Source organism: Euleptes europaea, chromosome 13, assembly GCF_029931775.1.
Source record: "Euleptes europaea isolate rEulEur1 chromosome 13, rEulEur1.hap1, whole genome shotgun sequence".
NCBI classification, from domain to species: domain Eukaryota; kingdom Metazoa; phylum Chordata; class Lepidosauria; order Squamata; family Sphaerodactylidae; genus Euleptes; species Euleptes europaea.
This window is the reverse complement of record NC_079324.1, coordinates 29,616,201-29,633,194: the sequence shown is the minus strand read 5'-3', so window position 1 is coordinate 29,633,194 and position 16,994 is coordinate 29,616,201. Positions and strand designations below refer to the sequence as shown.

Below are 16,994 nucleotides of genomic sequence, written 5' to 3'. Positions count from 1 at the left end.
GCTTTTCTTGAATCTGTACTCTGTCATGCCTACTCATTTTATGTATCGGTTTTATCTAACAGAAATACACAGTCATTAACCCCAGCCCTGTATGTGGCTCTATAGTTTTAGTAGTACGGGTGGGCAATCACTAGAAAACCCGCTATAAGTACCTGGAACTGCACTTGCTCACAGTCATACCCCATTACCCTCTGACTTCTCTCATTCCTCCACACTCTATGTTTACTCTTTATATATACTTGTCTCTCTCAGCCTTCTTTTATAGTCTCCCCGACCATTGAAATTTAGACTGCTGTGCCTTCGGAGCAGGGTCCAATCTTTTTGCTGGTGTTGTATTGAGAAGAATTACACAGTGCAGATCCAAGATTGTTTTTTTCTCCCCCCGCCCAAAGGCCAAGCAGCTATGAGTAGCTTGATGGAGCAGAGGAACATTGGAGATAATCAGTGGGAGAAGAAGGGGCTGTTTTGCTCAAGATCAGTCCTGTTCTGTTTTCACACCCACAGGGAAAGGTGTTGAGACCTGTACCATTTATCTCTCATGGACAAAAGCAGCTGGGGGTACAGTTGCCAGCTCTGTATGGGAAATACCTGGATATTTTGGGGGGCGGAGCCTGAGGAGGGCATGGCTTGGGGAGGGGAGGGACTTCAATGGAGTATAATGTCATAGAGTCAGCCATTTTTTCTAGGTGAACTGATGTCTCTTGTCTGGAGATCAGTCATAATCTCAGGAGATCTCCAGCCACCACCTGGAGGTTGGCGAACCTAGCTGGGGGGCATTCTGCACAGACAAACATCTAGGATTCAACTGCCTTTTTTCTACCACCAATCCAGGTTAATTTGGATCCATACGCTATAGCTACTTGGCACGAGAAAAGAAAACCTCTGGGCAGGAATGGTCACAAATCTACATGTATTGCCTATCTCCATTCTCAGTTAAATCACCAGGGATTGGTTCCTAGGAACTAACTGTGCATATGCTAGATAGTCTCTGATGAGGCGCATGCTTCATCTTCAGCTAAAACTTCAATTTGTGCAAGATCATTGGTTTTCGTCAGGTTCTTCTGCAAATGGAAGCGCTAGTGGAAAAGGAAATACACTCTGCAACAGAGACTGTCTAGTGTGCAAAGAGCTCATGTATGTTGCTGGTGCTACACTACATTAATTAAACAGATGTTAGCCCACTAGCGCAATTTGGCCCTTTAGTTAACTATCTGAAAGGTGCAGATGATGCAGCCATCTTGCTGAAGCTAAGCAGGTTTGGGTATGGTAATGGAAGATCTCCTATGATCCCCTGGATGGAAGATCTCCTACGATCACTGCCTTGTATTCCATAAAGAAAAAAAAGTCAAGATACAAGTATAATTATTGTTATGATTTGTGCATTCTGAATTTTCAATTTAGGGCCAACTTTAGAATATAGAGCACAACACGCACCTTAAAACACAGGTGTAGAACCCGCTGTCTTGAACCTCCGCTGCATGAAACCATATCGAGTCTTCGTCTTTACTCATCCTGACTTCTGAGAAGATAATGGGCTCTTCCAAGTCTCCTCTATTTTTATACCACATGAGCCGAAGGCCTGTGCTTTGAGCCACGCTGTAGTTCGTTCGGATATAGCTGTAGAAAAGGGCACATTTCATTCGGACGGGTTCACCTGCCAAAGCCATGTATTTCTTGAGATCCACTAACCAATCGATACAACCGTCAACTGAAAGCAAAAGAAAAAGAAGAATTATTTGAGGGAAACGAGAAGCAAAGGAGTTACATTTTAAGTTAGTGAAATGAAACATCTAAGCCAACTGACACAGAATAACATGGTCAAAATTTTGGGCTGTTCCGCTTCAGACAGCAGGTGTGGGGGGAAGGCAATATCTACTGAAAGGTCCTAATGTGTAGCAAGCTGGCATTTCCCTCTTCCTAATGTTCTAGTCTTCAAGGTAGGGTTGTCAGGTTCCTCTTCGCCACCAGCAGGAGGTTTTGGGGGCAGAACCTGAGGAGGGCGGGGTTTGCGGAGGGGAGGGACTTCAATGCCATAGAGTCCAATTGCCAAAGTGGCCATTTTCTCCAGATGAACTGATCTCTATCGGCTGGCGATCAGTTGTAATAGCAGGAGATCTCCAGCTAGTACCTTGGCAACCCTGTTACAAGGATGGTCTTACCATTTAACTTATGGGGGAAATTAAAGCGGGGCAGCTGGGCCACTGGTAGCCAGAAAGAAGCAGATCCTCACCACGCTGTTCCACCATTGCTGCAGAAGCCTTCAGCCACAACAGTGATTGGTGGCAGATCACCAGTTGCTTCCACCACCAGAGATGGTAAGTGACCCCATAATTTGGTGCTACTGCCTAGGTCTGAGCCAAGAGGCCCCAGTAGCGCTGGCTTACAGCTTAACTTGTTCCTGGGCCATGTAAACTTCCCAGTCTGCTCCTGTTAATTCACTACCACAATAGATTTATTTATTTTTTGCGTGAAAAAATGTGACTGTCCCTCACTTGCTGTCCAAAGTGGTACCACCACCTCATTTTGCTTAATGTGTCAGTAGATTTGCAGGCAAGGCCTGACCTAACAGAAGAATCCATTCAGTTTCAGTTTCATAGTTTTTCAAAAACACTTCCATTTGCCATGGTGTTTTCAACCACAGTTTATTGCGCATCAGAAGCATCCTCCAGTCTCCACATGACATGAAGCTCGGGCCAATGGATCCAGAGAACTATCACTCCCTGAGCTGAACAAGGACCAAGCTTATAAAAGAGCTCTTTGGGAACAAGGGAGCTACGCAAGCCATAAGAACATAAGAAAGGCCCTGCTGGATCATACCAAGGCCCAAGTCCAGCAGTCTGTTCACACAGTGGCCAACCAGGTGCCTCTAGGAAGCCCACAAACAAGACGACTGCAGCAGCACCATCCTGCCTGTGTTCCACTGCACCCAATATAATAGGCATGCTCCTCTGATACTAGAGAGAATAGGTATGCAGCATGACTAGAATCCACTCTAACTAATAGCCATGAATACCCCTTTCATCCATGAATATGTCCACTCCCCTCTTAAAGCCCTCCAAGCTGGCAGCCATCACCACATCCTGGGGCAGGGAGTTCCACAATTTAACTATGAGCTGTGTGAAAAAATACTTCCTTTTATCAGTTTTGAATCTCTCACCCTCCAGCTTCAGCAGATGACCCCGTGTTCTAGTGTTATGGGAGAGGGAGAAAAACTTCTCCCTGTCCACTCTCTCCAAACCATGCATAATTTTATAGACCTCTATCATGTCTCCTCTCAGCCGCCTTCTTTCCAAGCTAAACAGCCCTAAGCGTCTTAACTGCTCCCCATAGGACAGTTGCTCTAGTCCCCTAATCATTTTGGTTGCTTTTTTCTGCACCTTCTCAAACTCTGTAATATCCTTTTTTAGGTGTGGTGACCAGAACTGTACACAGTATTCCAAGCCTTGCATTTGTATCAGTCCAGTTGTTTCAGTCCAGTTGTGGAGTAGCTTAAGCGGACTGTCTGTGTGAGCCCTCCCTCATGCTGACAAGCTGCACGGCTGCCTTGTTCCAACAGCTTGGAGTTGCTTTAATTTGACATTAGGAAGAATTTTCTAACAGAGCGGTTCCTCAGTGGAACAGACTTCCTCGAGAGGTGGTAAGTGCTCCTTCCCTGGAGGTTTTTAAGCAGAAGCTAGATGGCCATCTGTCAGCCATGCTGATTCTATGACTGTAGGCCGATCATGAGAGGGAGGGCATCTTGGCCATCTCCTGGGGAGGTAGTTGTGAATTTCCTGCATTGTGCAGGGGGGTTGGACTAGATGACCCTGGTGGTCCCTTCCAACTCTATGATTCTATGAACATAATTTGCACATTTGTTAGGTGAAAAATTCTCCCATCAAGGGGGTAATCAAATCAAACATTCTGGGACCTAGGCAAAACCTGAGGATTAGTGAAGGTTCTTTGTATGGTATAGCAGATAGAAGAAGAGTTGGTTTTTATATCCCGATTTTCTCTACCTTTTAAGGAGAATCAAACCGGCTTACAATCTCCTTCCCTTCCTTCCTGACAACAGACAACTTGTGAGGTAGGTGAGGCTGAGAGAACTCAGAGAGAACTGTGACTAGCCCAAGGTCACCCAGCTGGCTTCATGAGTAGGAAGCCAGATTACACCAGATTAGAGTCTGCCGCTCAGGTGGAGCAGTGGGGAATCAAACCCAGTTCTCCAGATTAGAGTCCACCGTTCTTAACCACTACACCATGCTGGTTAATGTTAGGAGATTTTCTGTGAGCCCCAAGTTCAAATCCTCACTCTGCCATGGAAGCTCACTGAATGATTTTGGGCCAATCACTCTCTCATTTTAACCTACCCTCACAGGGTAGTTGTGAGGGGAAAATGAGGAAGGGAGAAGTATGTATGCCCGCAAGACAAAAATGTACTAAATAGATATTTTCTTCTTTATATCCCTATAAATTTTTCTCAATAGATTCAGCTCTCCATTTTTTGCTGTAGTCTTTATAGATTTGTTTGCATTGTGTACATGTGTCATACAGTTTTTATAGCATGTATGTTACTTATATAGCATGTATGCTATGTATATGTGCACCACTGATATGTAGAATATACATATAGTGCTGAACATGAGTGCAAACACTGAACATGAGTTAGCAGTGTGATGGGGTAGCTAAAAAGGCAAATGCAATCTTGGGCTGCATCAACAGAAGTGATGGTATTGCTTTACTCTGCTCTGGTTAGACCTCACGTATTGTGTTAAGTTTTGGGCACCACAGTTTAAGAAAGATGTAGACAAGCTGGAACGTGTCCAAAGGAGGGCAACAAAGATGGTGAGAGGTCTGGAGATGAAGTCCTATGAGGAAAGGTTGAAGGAGTTGGGTATGTTTAGCCTGAAGAGGAGAAGACTGAGAGGGGATATGATAACCATCTTAAAGTACTTGAAGGGCTGTCATATAGAGGATGGTGCCGAGCTGTTTTCTGTTGCACCAGAAGGTCGGACCAGAACAAATGGGTTAAAATTAAATTAAAAGAGTTTCCATCTAGACATTAGGAAGAATTTTCTAACAGTTAGAGAGGTTCCTCAGTGGAACAGGCTTCCTTGGGAGGTGGTAAGTGCTCCTTCCCTGGAGGTTTTTAAGCAGAAGCTAGATGGCCATCTGTCAGCAATGCTGATTCTATGACCTTAGGCAGTTCATGAGAGGGAGGGCATCTTGGCCATCTTCTGGGCATGGAGTAGGGGTTGCTGGGTTTGTGTGTGGGAGGTTGTTGTGAAATTCCTGCATTGTGCAGGGGGTTGGATTAGATGACCCTTGTGGTCCCTTCCAACTCTACGATTCTATGATTTATTGATTCATAAATAGTATTGAAAACTGCATACATTGTATGAAAAAAAATCAGGATGATGAAACAGAAAATGGACAGAAAACAAAGAAGCAACAAGTCCCGTTAATGCAGGAGAGAAACTGAAATAGGTAATGTCAGACTGAAACTGCAAGGATGAGAAATTAGAAATCAGCCCTAGCATTATTTATTATTTAGAAAATGTTTATGGATGAATTCCAGTGGCTTCCGTTTGGCCCAGGATCAAAGCTCAATGCAAAAGCTGTTTTTCCCCCTTTTGGTGTAAAGGTACAAAAATGACTGAAGGGAAAACATTTTCTGGAAACCAGCCTAAAAGCAGAAAAACAAATCAGGTCTGTTTTTTTCTTTCTCTCCTGAGTTGGCAACCCTACCTGTTGAAAATGCACATGTTGACACCAAAACTTTGAAGAAAATGCATATAAATAAATCACAACTATAAATGAATCACAATTCAAGTGACTTTCTATTCTGGTCCATGTTAAGATGCAATGTTAATTAAAAAGCAACGGTTTACCTTCTCAGTTTTGACACAAACACTAAAAGCAATTATTACAGAGCAATGGTAGTTCGGCTCGTTCCCATAACCTCTTTAGGCTTTCATTATCTCCGCCTCCTCGATGCTCCTTTCTTAATTCATAATTCAAGTGCACTGCTTTTGCCTCAGCCACTTGACCCAATCGACCAGTTGAATGATGGTGGTTCTTCTCTGCCTGAAGAGCATTCCAGACAGCATGTCATCTCAAATCAACTCCTGTTTCTCTCATTAGCAGTGTTTCTCCTAAAATAATGATTACTGGTGCCAAATTCCACACCTTGTCTAATTCTGATTTCAATGCAGCCCTCTTGTCAAACCAAAATCTTGTCAAACCAAATTCTTGTCAAACCAAAATCAACTATGTCAGTAAGTGTACAGACATACGGACTGTTCTTCAGAACACAATTTACAACAAGGCCATTGCTCTGAGAAGACAGAGAGGGGGAAGAGTCACTTCTGGCGTGGAACTGGAAGTGACATCTTTGTCAGGGCGATGCTCTAGGATTCATCCAGAACTCTATGGTTAAACTCTAGTATCCGCACTCACCATTTGCGCCGCCTACTCACGCGCGTTTTCCCTGCATGTCCGCACCTCATGTCACGCGAAGGATGTTGGAAGTGGCCTCAGCGCATGATTTCTCCGCATTAACAGAAATCGCATATACGGCGATGTAAATTTAAAAAGCCGTTTTTCCCACCCGAAGCCTGGAGTGCGATCTGAAAATCCACTTTATTTCTCCCCTTGCTGCCATCCCACAATCCCTCAAGAAGAAAATTGGCCAATCACATTTTTTTCCTAATATCCGCGCGGAGTGCGCCGCGCATGCGCATTTCTCGGGACGAGGGCTTCGCTGTGATGGCGGGGGCGCTTTTTGAGAAAAAATCCGGGAAAGGGCGATAGGTGGGTACAGAATTTTTAAATCATTTTGGAATCTGCTGTGGTGAGCGCATTTCTGTTGCGGTGTTATTTGCTAGTGCGTCAACGGGCCATGTCGAGCAGCAGAGCAGAATGCCCCCCACCAGGCTGAGCAGACATTTGAATTTACTAATTTGAATTTACTTGTGTTACTAGTCCAAGTTCACCACAGCACACTGGCTCTCCCATCAGTATCAATCAACCCACATTTATACCTCACAGAACGCTGCCTGTTCTATCTTCCTATTCTTTAAAATAATTGTGCATACTCCCAGATCGTAGGATATTTGCAGTCTTATGCAGTAAACACCATAGAACCAGCAGGACTTGTATATGCATAAACACATGTAGGATCACACTGTTGCTGAACTAAGTTATTTCTTTAAACGCTTTGTTGATCTCTGAGCCAGTTCTCTTTAAACGTTTTCTCTGGCTCTTAATTATTTTTTCTTTAGTTACATTAAACTCCTTTCAAATCCCTTCAAATCCAGGCTTAGAAGACTAATTTCCAAATCACAGCATATCAAATTTAATTACACTGTGGTCACTTGAGCTAAGCAAGTGAACCATATTTGAAATGCATTTAACACAGTATGGCTAAGTTTCCATTTCTAATGCGGACTTTGTCACGTAAGATTTCATGAAAGATTAAGTTCAAGTGGTAGCAGGCACAAACTAAAAACCGATTAACCAGCCATTTGTACAAAAATTAAATTCTTCATGGCAATGAAACACCAGCAGCAGGGTTTTCCCCCCCACCACCACTTCAGCAATCAAAATAGTAAAGTACACGCTCTAAGAAGCCTAAAATGATGGTAGAAGTTGTTGACTGGCTACACATATTCATTCTAATGCCATCTTTACTTGTAGAACCGTGTTCACATTTATAACTTCTAGGAAGTCCTTGCACACTGACTCATTGGCGGAGAAACCCCTGCAATTCTGTCATAGGTTCCCAATGCGTTTTAGAGGATTCTGAGCCAAGATCTAGTAGTATGGTTGTCAGACTGATGCCAGGCACCCTCAGGAGTTTTGGAAGTAGGGCAAGGGGTGGATGTGATGTCATGCAATGCATCAACATTACATCTGGGTGAAATCCCAGACTTTACGTCAGCACCTCAGCTGAAACTCTGGAAACTCTATGGCATTGCTATACAGTTTCCAGACTGTTGACTGATGCACTGATGGCATGTCCAGGTTTTCACACATGGATGTGATGTCAATGCATTGTGCAGTGTCATTTCCACACCACACTGTTCTCCTGCTGTCCCAGATGCATGGGCAGGTGGTGGGGGCCACCTACTGGAATGCCACCTGCCCAATGTGGGCAAATGGTAGCCTGTGCAGTAATATAAGCACTCCATTGATGTGGGATGGTGATAGGGTTGCCAGCTCCGGGTTGGGGAATACTTGGGAGATTTTGGGGGTGGAGCCTGGGGAGGGCGGGGTTGGAGAGGAAAGAGACTTCAGTGCCATATAGTCCAATTGCCAAAGCAGCCATTTTCTCCAGGTGAATTGATTTCTATCAACTGGAGATCAGTTGTAATAGCGGGAGATCTCCAGCCACCACCTGGAAGTTGGCCACCTTAGATGGTGACCAGAAGTGTTAGGCCCAATTTTGCCACTTCTTGAACTGAAAATGTACCTCAGAACACACCCCAAACTTTGCAGTAATTCCACACTGCAGATACAAACTATTTTTCAGGGGCCTTTTTCCGTCATTGAGGACCTACTGAGTTAGGCTTCTGAGGAACCCTAGGGTTCTTCACAAAAAAGCCCAACAACTATTAGACCAGCCTAACTTGCAAAAGAGTTCTTAGGAGTCAGAACATTCATCCATTAGTCCAGTCTATTCTGGACTATCAGCTCTTCAGTGTGTTAAGCGAGGTCTTTTCCTGCCCTGGAAATCTGTAACTCTTTAAACAGAGATGCAATGGATTACTTGTGCCATCAGTGCACAGAATGACAAGTGTCCAAACTGGAAAAAAATAAAGAATCCGTGCATATGCTTTGAGATATATAATAATAAAAATTAATATGCAAATAAACACAACACATCCCTGTGTGCCTAGTGTGAGGGCCTGCCTGTGTCCAAGTCCAGACATTCTGCAAATACGGTAGAACCACAACCAAATTAGGTGGGTTTTTTTTGCTCCAGATGTACCCTCTTCATAGTCTCAAACACAACTTTACACCACATCCCTTCTCACTTTCTCCCACTCTTCAAGCCAACCAACTGCTTTTGTATCTACCAAAAGAACTCTTATTGTTCAGAGTAGGTTTCATTTCATTGAGTATCACAATTCTCATCTGAAAATGTGAGTTATTTCTTGGAGATATTACTCAGGTGGTAAATGAAGACACACAACCAAATATGTATCAGGGAAGCTGCAGGTGAATTCTGTATACAAGCAACACGCTGTATAGAGCCTATCTCCAATTCCTTGGGGAAAGAATTCTCTCTCTGGTAAACATAATGGGGACTTCTTTCCCCAATCTGCCTGACAACTAATGCGTCTTTCAAGGTTATGAAAGTACCACATTTCAAAGAAATAAATAAGAACAATTTAGAAGAATAAGATTTTAAGAAACTGGGACACAAGAAGGCATCAGACTGCCAAAACAAGGAATGAATATTAATTCCTTCCAGCCTTTAGATGGATTATTTGAACACCTTATTAAAGGTAGAATTTTTGAGATTGCCTTAAGAAATCAAATACAGCTAAACCTTTAAAGCAAGAAACAAGCAGATTATACCCAGCTCAGTTCTTGGTTGAATGGGGCATGTGACCTTGGATTGTGTCAACAAAATCTGCTCAGTTTGACATTTAGGATATTACTTGTATTGAAAGCACCCCTGTTGTTGTTTTACAAAATGAGAGATCAGGAACAATTCATCATTTTCATGTTATTTCATCATAGACTTGAGCTCTAGAAGGAACATTATGATAAATGCTCTCCCATACAATCACCATCAAGTTCAGAATTTTCGGCAGGAGCAGGACAAAAGTCATGACTGTAACTATCTATTTGAGGAAAACAGGATGTGGAGAGGATTCCCATAGCAACAGTGCACAGCCATGCCCATCTACCCCACAGCAAGTATATTGGGTTCACAGTAATGCCCCAGACCAGCCACACTGATTTAAGATTATCTATTTGAGGGCGGAGGGACCATGGCTCAGTGGTAAAGCGTTTACTTTTGATTGGAAAATCTTCCTTAGTTGACATGACCAGTGTCATCTAAGTCTGCCTTCTAATGATTTAAAGTTTTGTTCTCTTTTGTGCCGAGCTAAGTGGAAAAGCAAGCTGTACCCGCAAGGCTTGTTTAGACCAGTTCCTGGACACATTTTCAGAAGCTGATATGGAGATTGCTGGACATTCCAATCTCCTTGTATGGCAGACAAAGAAGATGATTAGGGTGCTTAGCTACTTTGCCTCATGGTTTGCATTAGTGCATCGTCTATAACGCCTATTGGTTAATATGAACTTTCTCAGAATGCGGAGGCTGTGATGTGTTTAGTACTATAAAACTTTGGAACTATGCAGAATAAAGTTGGAAGAAGTCTCTCCGCTTCTTTGTAGGTCATCAGGGAACTTTGTCTGACTCGAGTAAAAAAAAGGAGCTTTGAAGTCTATCAAAATTGTTTTTCTTGAACCCCTTATTCAGGACCCTACAAATGCCCCGTCACTTTACAGGCCAAAGGTCCCAGATTAATTCTCTGGCACCTCCAATTAAAGGAATCCTGGAAAGCAGACCAATGGAATAAGGCAAATGGGTGTGACTCCACCCTTGAGGTGCCAAGTGGTTTATTCCTCTGCTCCTATGCTTATCAGTAAGTCTTATGTGTAGGGTTGCCAGCCTCCCACTATTACAACTGATCTCCAGGTGACAGAGATCATTTCCCCTGGAGAAAATGGCGGCTTTGGTAATTGGACTCTATGGCATTGAAGTCCCCCCTTCTCCAAACCCCACCCTCCCCAGGCTCCACCCCTACAATCTCCAGGTATTTCCAAATCCAAAGATGGCAACCCTACTTATGTGCTGTGGAGGTTAGGGTTACTGGATGTCACAAGCTTCATCCATCCCTCATCTCCACTCTTCCTGGTAATGTGTATGTAGACTCAACTAATTGGGAAAGGAAGGATGCAACCCATCCACCCCATTCATGTTGTGGGAATACCAGATGCTCTCTGTGTGTTTGACAAAGAACTATTTATACACAAATACTATCTGTAAAATCTAGGGCAAAACACAGATTGGTGCAATCAAACAAGGAAATGCTTCTCTTATTCCTACTTGTCTTTGTGGCCTAGTTCCTGCTGTGCTTTAGACAAAAAGCAGCAACTGGCTACTCTGGAAGCATCATGTATCTTAGAGATGCAGAGCGCTGCAAAATTCCTGCAAAGCTGCCAAAAGCACAATTCTAAAAATGCAACAGTACACATCAGTATCTACCTGTCCCACCAATCAATAACCAGTGTCCAGATTAGGGTTGCCAACTTCCAGGTACTAGCTGGAGATCTTCCGCCATTACAACTGATCTCCAGCCAACAGAGATCAGTTCACCTGGAAAAAATGGCCGCTTTGGCAATTGGAATCTATGGCATTGAAGTCCCTCCCTTTTCCAAACCTGCCCTCCTCCCGCTCCGCCCCAAAAACCTCCCTCCGGTGACGGAGAGGGACCTGACAACCCTAGTCCAGATCCAGGAATGTTCCCAACACACTGTGGTGAGGATGCAGAGACCTATTACCGCCCTCTTCTCCACCCAGAGGAATATATAACAGAAGCATTCCAGAAATACACACACACAAAAGCAACATAGTAAAATGTCCATACTGGCTCCCTTTTTCGTCCAAGCATTATCACAGTTTTGTACCAAGCTCTGAGTTAATTACAGAAATAATTAAAGGATCCGGATGTGTCACTTGAAAGGGAGAGATAGGGGCTATGATCCTCCACATTGTTTTCGCCTGGCTAGGAGCTCTCTTTCATTTGTTGCCTAGCTAGGCCTTCAACAAGCTCCAAGGAGATAATTACGAAGAGTAATACATTCATAGAAACTGACTGAAGACTATTTATAACAGGGTACATAACATTTGATGACATTTAGGGGGAAGGAAAAAAAACTTGAAACACGCTTGGACTAAATCATAATCATTGAACGGAGGCTAATCAAACAGAAGACGGCTCCTTTCCCCCCTCTAAGTCATTTTCCTGTTTAAAAAACAGCGTCAAGACTGTTCCTTCTTTATGTGGCCTCCTGGGCTGAAATCTAGGTCAAGTTGTCTAAAGCTTATGCTGCAAAGTTAGATTTTTTCTTCTCACTGAACTGTCAGTCACTGGAGCGCATAAACTGCAAGCTTAATCTGGAAAATTCTCAATGCTGTTATTTTAAACATGATGGGAGATGCAGAGCCCAGGCCATGTGCTCTGTTATCAAGAGCAACATTTCCCCATTGCTGTGCTCAGATTAAGTCTGTCCCAGCTAGGAATGAGTGAATGTTCTCTATTTAATTTTCCCCCTCTATTTGCTCATGTTTTTGTAAATTGTTTCCATTTTCTGATTTCACTGGTGTATTTTTTTTTTTTTTTTGGGTAGGGTTGTTTACACTGCATATGCATGCCACAGGTTTTTTATTTGTGATTTATACAGTATTTTTATATCTAGTGGGTTGGATCTCTCAGGTTTCATTAACAGTTCTTAGGCCTAGTGTTGCCAACTCTGGGTTGGGAAATTCCTGGAGCTTTTGGGAGGTGGAGCTAGGGTTGCCAGCTCCAGCTTGGGAAATACCTGGAGATTTTTGGGGTGGACAGTGAGAACAGCGGGGTTTGGGGAGGGGTTTGGGGAGGGGAGGGACTTCAATGCCATAGAGTCCAATTGCCAAAGCAGCCATTTTTTCCAGGTGAACTGATCTCTATCAGCTGGAGATCAGTTGTAATAGCAGGAGATCTCCTGCTACTAACTGGAGTTTGGCAATCCTAGGTGGAGCCTAGGAAAGGTGGGGTTTGGAGAGAGGAGGGGCCAGTCTACCTGTGTATGAGAAATCCAAAATCTCCCCTAGTATCCAGCCCATCTGATCACAAGGTGACACAACAATATCAGTGGGAATTGGTGCTGTATAGTTGTATCCAATCCTTTCAACCATGGGACCAACCATTATCTTTAACCTGAAATGGGAGCTACTTTTAACTGCTTCTTTTTGCCAACTTTTTCTCATCAGCCTCCCCCTTTCCACAACTTCCCTACCCAAAAAAAAAAAAAAACCACCCTAAAAAAACCGTGGTGCCACTGGAGTAATCTATTTTAGTTAAGGATACAACTCACCTGCAGCTCTTGACACATTCCCCCTATTATGAAGTACACTCTGCACCCCATGATCTGTAAAGGTAAAAGGTAAAGGTAATCCCCTGTGCAAGCACCGGGTCATTACTGACTTATGGGATGACATCACATCATGACGTTTACTAGGCAGAACATGTTTATGGGGTGGTTTGCCATTGCCTTCCCCAGTTGTCTACACTTTACCCCCAGCAAGCTGGGTACTTGTTTTACCAACCTTGGAGGGGTGGAAGGTTTTACCAACCTTCCACCCTTGTTTTACCAACCTTGGAAGAGCCAGCTACCTGGAACCAACTTCCACCAGGATCAAACTCAGGTTGTAAGCAGAGCTTTGTGTAAGCTCTAGCCCTGCGACGAACCCATAAACAGATTCCAGCAGATGGCAAGTCCACGAAAGCAGTTTTATTGGTTATAATCGACAGGCTTCAGAAGCCATATTTCAAAAGGACACTAGTAAGGGGCAAAGGTAAGGCACAGGCATATATGGAAGAGCAAAAGGAGATAACTGGTAACCCAGGCAACCCCCCTCCCAGAGGCAAGGAGTACTTGGCATTTCCCACAGTATGGGAATCTAGGAAGACTAAACACAGGGTACAGACTGGCCTTGGACAGAATAGCACAACAGCACCTGGAGGCAGCTCAATCACACTATCACATACCATCCTCATGGCCTGCTCCTGACACTTTGACTGCAGTACTGCACTTTACCACTCTGTGCCATGGGGCTCTCTAAGCATTTATTTATTCAAATAGAATTTATTTATTCAAATAGAAACTAACAAGCCTTCTTTCTCAACATAATATATAATGCCAATTTATTGATGCACAAATAATTCTATAAAATCTGTGCATTTTATGGGAAACATTTGGTGTATGAAAAATTTTAAAATGGTGTGAATACTTCTTCCATGATCTATATAAACTGAATTTTGCCATCTATCACATTGAAAGTGAGCAAAGTGAACATATAATTCTTTAGCAATTTACAGTGCAATCCTAACCACACCCTTCTTAACCCATTGACCTCAATAGAGGTAGAAGGGTCTCCTTATACTAGCATTGTTAATCATCCATACAGTCCTGCCAACTGGTCAAGAGGATCTAAGCACTTACCTTCTTGTTTCTCTGAATTTTTAATTGGGAACAGATTTGTTTTAATGTGATGCCTTAACTGGCGTTGCTGTGAACTGATCCTGGCACCTTCTGCAGACAAAGCATGGGCTCTATCACAGTGCCTCCAAATCTCAGAGGTACACACCTAAAAAAAAAGCTGCATGGGTGACAAAGACCCCAAATAAAACCACTTGCATCAAGCAAAGGGTAATGCTTCCAGTACAGAAAGGGAAAGGAATCCTTGAAATCCACCCACTGGAGTTCAGAGCTTACAAACCACATGTGCAAGAATTGCACAACATATATTACGCTGCTTCCCCTTTCAAATCATTTGCTGTGGTTCATATTTAAAATAAATTCATCAGTCAAGGGATTTTGGGTGCATTTTAGCATGAACCATAATAATTTATGAGCAATTATAAGAGAGCATGTACACAGTCTCCAAGTAATTTGTCTCCCTGCTTGCTGTCATATGAATAATCTTTTCTTCCCCAATCTGCCTGTAATAATTTTTGTAAGCAACTGTCACCTAGAGCAATTTATATTTGCAGGGTTGTTAGACACGATAGTCTACCTAGCTGTCTAAAAACCCCTAATTTTAAATCTGATACAACTCAAAATACAGTTATATGATTTGCACTATTTTACTGTTGTGTATGTTTAAATGCATTACAACCACCTAAAATCACTATTTAGTAAAAGCAATCTATTTCTTCACACTACTGCTTATTTTCCAGGGTTATTTTGCACTGTGTGTGTGTGTGTTAGGTGCCATCAAGTCGCTTCCGACTCATGGCGACCCTATGAATGAAAGTCCTCCAAAATGTCCTATCTTTGACAGCCTTGCTCAGATCCTGCAAATTGAAGGCTGTGGCTTCCTTTATTGAGTCAATCCATCTCTTGTTGGGTCTTCCTCTTTTCCTGCTGCCCTCAACTTTTCCTAGCATGACTGTCTTTTCCAGTGACTCTTGTCATCTCATGACGTGACCAAAATATGATAGCCTCAGTTTAGTCATTTTAGCTTCTAGGGTCAGTTCAGGCTTTTTTTATTATTATTATTATTTCGCACTAGCCATCTATTAACAGTGGCAAAGCATAGGGTCACAGGTAGGACTAGGTTTGGAGGTACACAGTCTGGAGCACCAACTCATGATCCTGTCAATGAGTTTTCTTAGGGAAAGAAGGCTTGTTAGTTTATATTACAGTTTCTATTTAAATAAAGAAATGCTTAGTGAGCCCCTTGGTGCAGAGTGGTAAGCAGCAGTACTGCAATCAAAGCTCTGCTCATGACCTGAGTTCGATCCTGATGGAAGTCGGTTTTAGTGGGTAAAATGAGGAGCCAGTTTGCTGGGGACAAAGTGTAGATGACTGGGGAAGGCAATGGCAACCCACCCCATAAACATGGTCTGCCTAGTAAAAGTCATGATGTGAATTGACCCCATGGGTCAGTAATGACCTGGTGGTTGCACAGGGGACTACCTTTACCTTTTATTTAAATAATAAAGAATTGTTTTTAAAACACAACATTTCTGGTTGGGAAAAGAAACCTGGCAGCAGGTCACACACACACACACCCAAATAGTAGCACTTCAAATTCAGAACCGGCACAGCTATACTTACGCAATATTCCCCCCAGCTCATGATGAACTTTTAAAAATAATTATTACCACTATGTTGCTTTAATGATCCTGGAAAACATCCCCCTTTATAACTATTATGTCAGATAAGGGCAAGGGGCTTTAAAAGGGTAGGAAATTGTTTATGTAAATTACTACTGATTTACTATTACTAGCAATGATTACTAATTGCTAGTAACTAGTATGACTAGTTATTATGTATGTTCATTATAGGTAAAAGCCTCTGAGCCTAAAAACAGCTGTTCATCATCCCTATGCAAGCTTACTTACAAACGAGCTGTACTGGTCAATGGAGCCTATGTCAAATAAGGGGAGGGGCCATGGCTCAGTGGTAGAGCATCTGCTTGGCATGCAGAAGGTCCCAGATTCAATCCCTGGCAATTCCAGTTAAAGGGACTAGGCAAGTAGGTGATGTGAAAGACCTCTGTCTGAGACACTGGAGAGCCGCTGCCAGTCTGAGTAGACAATACTGACTTTGATGGACCAAGGGTCTGATTCAGGCAGCTTCATATGTTCACATAAGATTAAAGTGCTCAAGAATGAAATCCCAAAGGCAGTGCTCACCAGAGAGATGCTGGCCCAGTTATCTGTGGCTCCCACTAAGTTGTAGGCAAAACATCTATCTGAATTATAGTGGGAAGAAGGCAAAACCTGACCATCATCCTAGACAGTAAGGCTAGGTTAGAACAGTGTTCTTACAATCATTCATTTCTGTAGGAAAATGTAGAATAGCGCATTGGAGTACTTGAGTGCAGTGGAGTCAGATTTATCCCTTGCCCAGGGGGAAAAAATGTTTCTAAAGCAATTTTCATTTCTGTAGCAAGTTTTCAAAGTGCTTCCCAACTTTTACAATAAAGATTGCACAATGTCTAGGGATGAGCATATGCCCCAAAGTTCCATTTCTTTCACGATTCCAGGAAATTCACTCTGTTCTGCATTCATTCTGCCTTCATTTTTGATTAGGGGAATTTCTAAAAACTGCAGCACATGTAGATTTCTATGTCTTTCAGTTCAATTCCATAGCCTCCCTCCTATGACACTGATAAGTGCCATTAAAAAAGCAAATTTGATTTGATTGCATCACGTTTCTTT

At 42.9% G+C, this 16,994-nt stretch overlaps 1 protein-coding gene across 1 annotated transcript in view; it reads right to left on the bottom strand.

Moving 5' to 3' along the window:
• The window catches only part of IL1RAPL2 (interleukin 1 receptor accessory protein like 2), a 545,193-nt gene that overhangs the window by 254,704 nt on the left and 273,495 nt on the right, over window positions 1-16,994 (bottom strand). The window contains exon 2 of the mRNA XM_056859577.1: window positions 1,435-1,708. Within this exon, the coding sequence (XP_056715555.1) occupies window positions 1,435-1,708 (274 nt within the window). The remainder of the gene's footprint in view (window positions 1-1,434; window positions 1,709-16,994) is intronic.